Raw genomic sequence first — 10,568 nt, 5'->3', positions numbered from 1 at the left:
AATCCGCTGAACCCGCTACGCTGCTTTTTGCCAGCGGCTGTGCAGAATTTAATTATGCCATAGAGGAATACAATTTTCCTCTATCACTTACGACATTAAATTTATAACTATCTATAAAGCTCATCACACAACGAAAAAAATAAGAAATAGTGACTGAAGTTAATTTATTTAGGTCAACCACGTTTTTTTACAAGTCTCCAGTATTTGTGTATTCCCAAATTTTTTTAATTATCCTTACCAATACCCCACAAATGTGAAATGAAAGCTTCTGTTAAGAGTCTTCTGTACCCACTGCACTCAATGTAAATTTCCATAAGAGCGCGCCCGCCATAAAAACATTTGTTTTTCCAAAAACAATTTTTTTTAAGAACTATTTTATAAATTTAGACCTAATCTACAAAATGTTCGGACTACTTTTTTTTTAAAGTTTATAGCAACTGAATACCGATTGTTTAAAGATTAGATGTTCCGCACTGATTATTGCGCTAATCTGTTTTATTTTTTTACTCTCGATCAAGACGATTTATGGAAAAAGTAAACCGACAGTTTTTTAGATAAGTTACTTCTAAACATGGACCCAAAAAATGAAATCATATTTGTTGTAAATAAAGTCTGTATCTTGGCGGGCGTTAAATCAACAATTTGAGTGTAACAAGTGGCACCACTGCACAGTGTCGGTGGGAACTAACTAAGGACCAAGACAGGAGTTGACAAAGCAAGAATATTATCTTATCTCTTGCAGCTATAATCATCTATACACTATAATGTAAAAAAGTTGCGCTTAGGTAAAGAAGACTCTTAAGACACCAAGAGTAGAATATTTAATATTTTTATTTGTTACTCAGTTGTAAACGTTGATTAACAAGACAAAACGCAAACGGGTAAACGTCATGTTTAAACGCTACTGACTTGTAAAACTGACACCAGACCTGTAAAACTGACAGCAGATCTGTACAAATTTTACAAGTTAGTAATCTAGTAATTTCATTGGCCAGAATTAATGCGAAGTCTCTGTTACATGGATAACATGATATTTTAGACATTTCTTCAAGATTAATTTAAGAACTAATTATTTACGTTTACTATTGTTTACAAATGAGTAACAAATAAAATATTGTACATTATACGCCAGGTAATAGTTTTTACTGGCTCTAGGAGATGACAAGCTCGCCTGACGGCTCGCTAGTCAACTTCTCCTATCGCCAGTAAAAACTCACTTACCTGGCTAATAATGTAAAATACTATAAAATGTAACGTATTATTTATTTTGTAAAAAGTGCAAAATTACAAACTTAACTATTGTTTAGTACAAATAGCCTTAATATCATTCATAAATAATTAACTAAAGTTGACTTCATAACAAACTAATCTTCACATTATTATAATACAATTATTTAAAATTAACTTATTATTATTAAGTTAAATTAACGATCAGGCAACCGCCGCCTTGATTCTTGCACCATATGGAGATGCTTGTACTAATAAAACAATCCCTTGCTAAATGCTTCAATTACATTACAAACATCCTTATCAATTCCACAAATATCTAAAACATTGGAAGAACCATCTGCTAAGGTTGTGCGAGTTGAATTTAAGAAAAACGATATTAACCTGAAAATGTGATTTATGTAATTCCAAAATTATAACTGAGAGATAGACATTACTTTGTGTGAGGTAGTGCCATCTGTTTTCGATAAGTGTCTAAAACTTTCAATGCCCTTGCCTTGTCTCGATTTTGCCTGGGAAGTGAGGCAAACGATTGTCCTTGAAGAAAATTTATGAATACATCTACTTGCTTTTTATTAGTTACTGCCCACTCAAAGAAAGGCGTTAGTATAGCTGTGCCGCTAGGTGCTTTACGTAATGCCGCTTGTGCTTGTGCGATTGAGGAATCTAGAAAAATTTTGAAAGTGAAAATAGTTGTAGCTTATTGATTACTTACATTTGTCTATGGAAACGAATGAGATTTTCATACCATTAAATACAGCTATGGTAACATCTCTTTCGCTTCGAAGAAAACTTAAGATTAGTACAGTGGCTGCATCGAAGCAAGTAACGTTTTTGCTAGTTAAACATGGGGTATCCATTTCCTTTGAAACCTCAATTCCAATGAAAATTCTTCTTCCAGTTGATGTAATATTTTGATACGAGGTATGTAAGGCTTTGTGCAGTACGGTCATAATAGGGGGACATTTTATGGGTTGAACCAAATTTGGTTCGTGAACTGTTGGTTCGATCTTTGGTGCAGCAGCACCTTCACATTCTTTCGATGTATCTGAATCAGTTTTTGCTATCCCTTCTAAATACAGTTTCTGTTTTGGATCCATTGGTCTTAAACAACGCAAGTCAAACACTTTTTAGTGGTAACAATTGTACACTTACTTTCCACCTTTTTCAAAATTTTTAAGGGCAATAAATACTTCCAGCGGATATATTCCAGATGCTTTAATTGCATCCGCCTTGAGTAACTCGATTACTTTATTTTGAAATGAAGAATTTGCCTTTAAAAAACCACACTTATACAACCTCGGCAGAATTTTGATCAGTTCGCTAATGGATACATGAGGAATCAAAGTTTCCCATACCTAAAAAGAAACAAGATAAGGGCTCTGTAATCTACGTGAATTAATTTATCTATTAGTCCAAGAGCCCAGTAGGAAAGTATACCTTGAACGCCCGGACGATTCTAATGATTTTCATAGGATCCGCTATAAAAAGTTGCATTAGAATCGACAACGGTGCCGGCGAAAATCCTGCCGAAAGCAGTTAAAAAAAAATTAAATTCGCCTCTTATTTTGGAAAATGTACTTTATTGTCCCGGACGTTCAGGAAGAGTACTAAAGGGTGCATATGGATGAGTTTTATCGGAAAAAGTCACGGTGCCGGGGCACAACTTGCCGCAACCCTTGGCACCGCGACTACAAATGGGGTGGTAAATCGTACTAAACTACCTTTTTCTCCCGGACCAAAATGACCTATATGAAATATGTAGCTTGCGATTATACGAATATAAAAAACCAACGGTGCCGACTCTCAGGATGCCTATGTATTCGGTGAAAAAATGTAACACCGTGGATACCGCGAGATCAAATATATCTCACAAAATTTTCTCGACGAGAAAAGATTCTGAGAAACTCGTCAAGAACATCAAAGGATTTGATTCGTGTACGATTCCGCCTTGTTTCAAATGATTAACACAAAAGATTCTCCGAACGATTTCTGTTACTGCTATATGGAAAAATGCGGCAGAAAAACAATGTATCACGCTCGATTCTACGAAATGAGGCTGGGAAATGAAAGATATTTTAGAACCCTTTTGGTTTGAGGGCAATCCTACTCCTTTCAGCGTCGATTCTGATTCTGATTGAATTACAATAAAATGATTTCAAAACGCATTTGTGACACAAGAATCATTGCGAGTCAACTTCGATCATTTCTACCTTTTTTGGGTTGCTTTTAGGCATAACCACACAAGTCAAGTGTTTTACTTTTCAAAAAATTAATGTTTAAGAATTAAAATCGATTTTGTCGGTTCTTTTTTTGTTTTTTTAACAAAAAAGTGGTTCAGCCTATAAAAGAATGATTCTCTAAGCGACCGAAATAACGGCATAACTCTGTTTGTAATGATTCAAATCTGTATTGTCAAAAGTTTGAGAAAATGGACTTAAATCGTTTTTCTCGCAGTCCAAGAAGTCATCGGATACGAAAAGAAGGCTCTTGCGCGCCCCCGGATTTCTTATAATTTGTCTACTCTTAAGCTACATTTTTCATTAAGGACTTTTTGGTCCGGAAAAACAAGCTGGATTATTACAATTTAATTTTTTTTTAACTGCTTTCGGCAGGATTTTCGCCGGCACCGTTGTCGATTCTAATGCAACTTTTTATGGCGAATCCTATGAAAATTATTAGAATCGTCCGGGCGTTCAAGGTATACTTTCCTAATGGGCTCTTGGACTATATGTATATTAATTGTTTCTTATTTAAGGGAGAAAGGTCTCATGAATTTTTGAATATAAGGCGCGCTTTTATATTCAAAGGTTTGGACATGGGTGTCAAATATTAATGCCGAAGTCCATGAAGCTGGCCCGAAGTTGTTCAATTTCGTCTATGTATAATGTGCTTAGTTCTTACTACACGCGATTTTGGAATTTCGAAAGTTTGTAAGTTGTTAATAGATTTAAGACTAATTCTCATCATACTAATTCCTCAAAAATGGTCAGGTTTCCGTCACAATTGGTTTTAAAAAGCCTGTTTTGATCTTAACAGTACCAATGAAAGGTCAACTGAGAAGACTAGTTCTTGAAGCGTTCGAAAACGTTACACCTGATATGTTAAGAAGTGTTTTAGACTAGACAGTTAGAAGGTGTTATTTGTGTTTGGAGAATTCGTTTGAACATTCTTTATAATCCACCTTGATATTTCTTTGTGATAATGTTTAATTTTTAGGTAATTAGTTTAATAATTGAATTAATGTAAATTAATTAATCTTTTTAATCTTAATTTTCAAATCAAAATGTTACAAATTTAATAAGCCTTTTTCTCACTTACATAATAATCACGTAGTGCCATATATTGTTGATTTACAATAAAAAATGTTAGATACAATATGTACTTTTTACAGGCGATATAAAAAAATAAAGTTGATGTTTCTCCGAAACGAAACGTTTTAATGACAATCTCTAACGGTAAGTATTTTTTAAAATTTGTTTGTACCGGTTCAAACAAAAAAAAATAAAAACGAAGACGGCAAATATGGGTTACCCTGGCTGAAATTTTGTTGCATATGAGAGGCCACTTAATGGGTGGGCCGGCCCCCCAACCCTCCAGTTCACTGTATAGGGGTTTTGAGAAGAAGAAACACTGCACCTATGCCATTGTGAAGTGTTCAAAACTTCAAGACACAGGTCCCGGGGGAGAAGGAAGTTGCACAAGTTGTTTCAAAATGAATTTTCACACACAGGCTGCAAGAATAAAGCTAGAGGGTTCAATTGGCCTCAAAGCCGCGGTACAGAGACTAAACGAAAATATCACGCGAGTTTAAATAAGTAAACCAAAATTAATTACTGTTATTCTACTTTGAATGCTCACATTTATATATGTTTGACGTCTAATAATGGATGATTATTCCCCTACAGTTTGCACCATTTTTAAATAAATAATTTTGGAACCATAGAACTACTTTTCAAATAAATACTACCGCAAAATACCTATAGTTACCCTTCTAACATACGACGTACAATGTGACGTATCGACAAATAAACTACATAATTAAATTATAAAGCAATTCACAATGTTATGCCAACTTATAGTAACGAATACTGTTTGATCGAAAATTACAATTTGAATATTTATTTGTTTGGCCACCAGACACCATACAGAATGCAAAGCATTCCAATTACATGGCACTGGGATGCTGTACTTAAGCTAGAACTGCATAGAAATTACGATCTAACCTGATTAATTAATTCATTCAAAGTGCCGTGATTAAAATTTAAGTTGCTATTGAAAAAACACCCAAATCTCTAACCGAAGTGACTCTTTGGATATCCTGTCCATTTATTTGGTATTTAAAAATCGTGGGGTTGTTTGATCTTGTGTATTGAGAATAATATTGATGGTTCAGTTAAGTAAATGTTGGGTAAGTAGTGTGAAGTTTATCGGATAATTTAAAATTTTTTTCAACCAGCAATAAAAGAAAACAAAGTATGTATAGTTTTATTTATTATGGTAAACTAACACTGTATAATATCGCGTTGGAACTAACGTTAAACGTGTGGTATGTGTGCAGGTTTGTCACTCAGCATTCAATTCAATTAAAGTAAAGAAATGGAAATAAATCAAAGTTTTACAAAAACAAAACTAATGGATACATTACCTATACATTGAGGCAAATTGATGTGATTTCCAGGGCCAGCTTCATTCAAAGACCTGAAGAACACAGCAGAATAAATCAAAACATATTTGTAATACAATACCGTCTTGCATCAATCTATTAACACCACAAATTATAAGAACATGGCAGAGTGTAGAGTATTATGTAAGCGCAAGGCGAGTTGCCAAGACATGAGGAATGTTCAACTCATAACCGGAAAATTATTTGTCTTAAATGGATTAAAGTTCCTGAATAATATCATCTCCGTGTAAAAATTCGAAGTTTGTAGAGGAGACAGTTGAATTGTGAACGCCGAATACCGCATGACGAGAAACCCTTACAAAATCTCCACTGAGAATTTTTGCGACATCCCCTGATTAGTCACCACGTGACCCTGAATCCAATAATGCTGTTATCATAACCGTGTATTTGACTGTGACTGTTGCAACAACCGACAACCTTCCATGAAATATCAATAAATATGGAAGCTAGGGGAAAAACAGCAAAGAAGTATCGTATTTAGAATTGGTAAGTCAATTTGTAATGGTTCTCTTAATAAAACTAAAACTTCAGTTACGAGTTGAACATCAATTGTAAAAATGTATTAAGAAACCTTACCAATTGCGATTTATGAAAAAATGATGGTACTTGATTTATGTTGTCACAACGCAGTTTTCTCATTAGTTCCACCACTCTCTTTTCATTTTCACAGCGTTTTAATTCCAAAGTGTTGGAAAATAATGTTATTACTGGTGTTGCCAAGGCATTTTCCTCTCCCACTGATTTTGCTTTTGTTAACCCGTGTAAAATGTATGATACAACTGTCTGTGTTCCTGTAAAAATAAAATATTTTTATCTTTTACGTTCAGTTCTGTTCCACCATTTGGAATTTTAATTTTAGCCGATAATATTAATATGAATTTGTTAAACTCAATAAAGCCTAATCAAATCATAATTGAAAATGTTACAATCACTTCATACAGCAGCTACTAAGGCTTATTCAAGATGGCTCCTAAACCCATGCCATGCATGTGTTTGTTTAGTTTGCAATGGCCAGAAAGTATGTCCAAAAGTAACCTTAGGACTGTCACACGGCAAAAGGGAGGGGAAACAATGTTTTGCATTTTGTTAGTGACTAATGACTATCTCATACAAATGCGAATCTCGTTCGTAGGTTTTTTTAATTAATCAATAATTGAACATATTTTAATGAAAATTTAATTTAAAACGCATTTCACAAATAATTTCAATAACAATATTTAAAGTAAATAAAAAATTTCTTCTAGCCTGAAAGAATTGTTGAAAGTTCCCATAATGCAACTTGCATTCCCTCTTTGAATTGCAATACTAATTTTCTGTTTTAAGAATAACGTTGAACGACTGTCGTAGGTTTTATGTTTAATTAACTCTCCTATAGCTTCAATAAATGATATTGCTTCATTACACCATGGTCCAAGGGTTTCGACAGCAAAGGGATGGGATCGAATAAGTAATTATCTGTGACAAGGTCCTTATATTTGTTTAGTTTTCTTTTAGCAGCTTGTTTTGCAATTGTACCCGCTTCTTTGGAAGAGGAGTGAATATATGATGGTGTAAGAGTGTCTGGTACTGTAGCATCCCAGATCAGGATTTTTCCTTTACTCCATGGAATAAGAGTTGAACCATCTACTCGTCTACCATCACTTCTACAGAGACCTGGGGTTCTAAAATAGAAGGAATGTTGGCGGATTGCAGACTTCGGCATATAATGTTATTTAATTCATTATGTCTTACTTGTCTTCCGTTGCTTTTCTTACAACTAAGTCCATGAATCCGATTCCTAGATACTGGTGCACCGCAGATGCATTGGTGTTCACGGCAAATGTCACATCCTATCATTAGGGCAATTGAGATTCTGAAAGAGTTATTATCTAATAGTGTTCCTAGGCATCTGGATGGTAAGGTGTTTAGCCAAAGACTTGACTCTCTTGATTTGGAGGCTAAATGACGGGCTTTATCAGTGTCACTTATAAAAGATAACTCATTGGAAATTCTTTTAGTAGAAATTATATCCCAATTCTTCTGTTTATCAGGAATGGTAGGTGTGCTACTCTCAGATATATTCCAACAATCCAGAGCTTCGTTGTAAAGAGCAATTTCAGCTTCATCAGGGTTATTAAGAATCAGGTTGATGAGAGCCTTATTTGCATTTACTGAACTAAGGAAAGCTGGAAGACTGATATCGGAACATCTTCGAATTCCAATACCTCCCTGGGATACGGGGAGAGACGCCTTTATCCACTGTTCGGGTGAAAGATTGCAGTTGAAAATATGTTCCATTGCGTTTTTTATTTGTGCATCAAAACTATTTGTAATATCTGTTAAAGAAAACAGATCACTGGTCCTAAGTAGATATGTTAACTTAGGTATTGCGAAGCAATTTTTAAGTAAGAAGTATCCTACATGTAACGATAGTTGATTTAAATTCGTGCAGAGTGTCATAATATCGTCAAGTTTCTTGGAGAAAAGGTTTGCGTTATTTCGGGTGAGAGGACATCCAAGTAATTCAAGGTTTTCGTTAATAACCTTAATACCAGGAGACAGTTGGTTAAAATTAGTAACTATTGAATCCTTGTCCGGGTTGTCTTCGTTCAAAAAGTACAGCTCGCATTTACTTGAATTTATGTAGAGACCAATTTTAGCGCATTCATGTATTATTTTTTCAAAGTCAGATAATAAAGTGTTTGGGTCTCCTCCTAGTGTTCCATATTGGGTGAGTAATCAGACAAATATTTTAGGTACGTGCGTCTGTACATTATTATACTATTTTCATTCAACCACAACTTTTACTTATTTTTTAGCGAGAGTAGGGCCTCGGGCAGCCGCTCCACCCTAAGGACGGCTCTGATCATGCTCCACCTAGCCCTGTGCTGGTTGAGCTTTGAGCATACCTCTAATTCCATCTTCTTATATAATATTATGGCTGCTGAGAAATTACAGAAGACAAATTTAGGGACTTTTGGGGGGCTTAAAAAATGATTATTGTGGCCCTGAGCATCACCTAAGTATATAATTTATAATGTTACAAATCATGAAAAGAAGAATGCGAAATAAAATATCAAACACACTACTAGGTACTACTACATTCTGTAGTGTTGTTTACTTGCAACACTCAGCAAAGCAATTAACGAAAGAATGTAACATTAATTAGAATGTCAAAACCCATAAAATAATAACTGCTTACATGATACTTACGGATACAGTTGGATTTCCCATGACACAGCTTCAAAACATCTTTGTGGGTCCACCCATGAGCCCCGTTTGATTTTGTGACCTCAACCGCCAACTCCATTGGATCTTTTCTATAGTAATATGAACGTATCATTTTGTTTAATGAACTATTAAAACTTCTCTGTTGATGTGAATAATACTTTAAGAATGTAAATATTTCCTTCGAACTCTTTACTACATTCAAAACAGTCGTATATATTTCATGTTTGAAGTCATTATCAGTTGCAATTGTCGCTGCTATAGCCAGTACAAATATTATAGCATCACGTCTTGGTATAAGATTTTCACTATTTACAATTTGTACAATATTTAAAAGCAACTTTGGATTATCAGATTGAAGTATTTCTTCTACAACCTTAACTTTGCCCGGCAAATAGGCTTTATGATAGCAGGCATCACCAGTAACATAAATAGGGTCTTCTCTACTTGTGTATAAAAATCGTTTCAGTCTTACTTCCATAGTAGGTGTAATAGTGGACATTATACTGAAAATAAATCAAAATTAATCTCAAATTATTTTGAATATGATAAATTTTTGGCAAATTGTATAAGATGAATCATTATATACGCCTGAAATAGACTATCATTTATGAGGTTATACCTTTTACATTTCTCTAATTTTTTTAATATTGTTTGCAGAGAAACAAAATTTTTTTATTACCTTTATGGCAGTGAAAAACAGATGGATCTTTTATAAGTTTTTCAAAACTGACACACAGTTAGGCCATTTAAAACCATAGACACCACAACAAGAACTTAGAACAGTACAAGAGAAACCATAGACATATATTTACACCAACGACTTTAACCATTGTATATATAGGGTGCCTCAGAATTGATTACTTATTTTACCAAAATAAACTTACTGTATAAGCGCTTTCTTTCGATGATTCAAACGCGTTTGGATTGTCAAATCACGTTCTTTCGAAGTGTGATCTTATGATCATGAATCATGATTGCTAAAATCGTGAACAAACTGAACATAAAAGTTTTATGATCACGAATTCCTAACCTATAAATGCAAGGATGTTTTTGCTCAAATGTTAGGTTAGTTAATATTTGTAACTGAAGAGGTGCATAATCGTGCAAGTACTTCCACTTGTATTTAAATTATTTTCACAATCCAAACAAAAAAATACGTAATTCGAATGCGAATGTGTACTACCTACGTAAACTTAACCCTACTTTGATTTAATTTCGCGCGTTCTTTCGTAAAACGCGATCCTACGAATTACGATTTTGAAATCATGATCGCAAAGTAGCCGAAAGAAAGCGCCTTATACAGCTTGTCCCAGATCACGTGGGATTGCATGGGTAACTTTCTTATTATTAAAGATAGAGGATTGGTTAAATGGACAACGTTTTGCAGTTTTAGATGGTTATTTAAAAATTCCTTGTGGAAATTCAAAATGCCGAATAGGTTCGA

The 10,568-nt window shown here is 34.3% G+C and overlaps 1 protein-coding gene across 1 annotated transcript; it reads right to left on the bottom strand.

Annotated features, from left to right (window-relative positions):
• Positions 1 to 1,244: 1,244 nt before the first annotated feature.
• Positions 1,245 to 9,919, bottom strand: LOC116163718 (60 kDa SS-A/Ro ribonucleoprotein-like). Its single transcript, XM_031477808.1, has 7 exons — positions 9,804 to 9,919; positions 9,107 to 9,627; positions 6,491 to 6,705; positions 2,383 to 2,585; positions 1,943 to 2,331; positions 1,665 to 1,893; positions 1,245 to 1,611 (listed from the first exon to the last, which is right to left on the bottom strand). Exons 2-7 carry the CDS (start codon positions 9,621 to 9,623, stop codon positions 1,479 to 1,481), a joined length of 1,686 nt encoding a protein of 561 aa, XP_031333668.1. The 5' UTR covers positions 9,624 to 9,627; positions 9,804 to 9,919; the 3' UTR covers positions 1,245 to 1,478.
• Between the last annotated feature and the right edge of the window lie 649 nt (positions 9,920 to 10,568).

This window comes from Photinus pyralis, unplaced genomic scaffold (genome assembly GCF_008802855.1).
Source record: "Photinus pyralis isolate 1611_PpyrPB1 unplaced genomic scaffold, Ppyr1.3 Ppyr1.4_LG2, whole genome shotgun sequence".
NCBI lineage: Eukaryota > Metazoa > Arthropoda > Insecta > Coleoptera > Lampyridae > Photinus > Photinus pyralis.
Note: the sequence above shows the minus strand (reverse complement) of the source record. Positions and strands in the feature narration are given on the sequence as shown.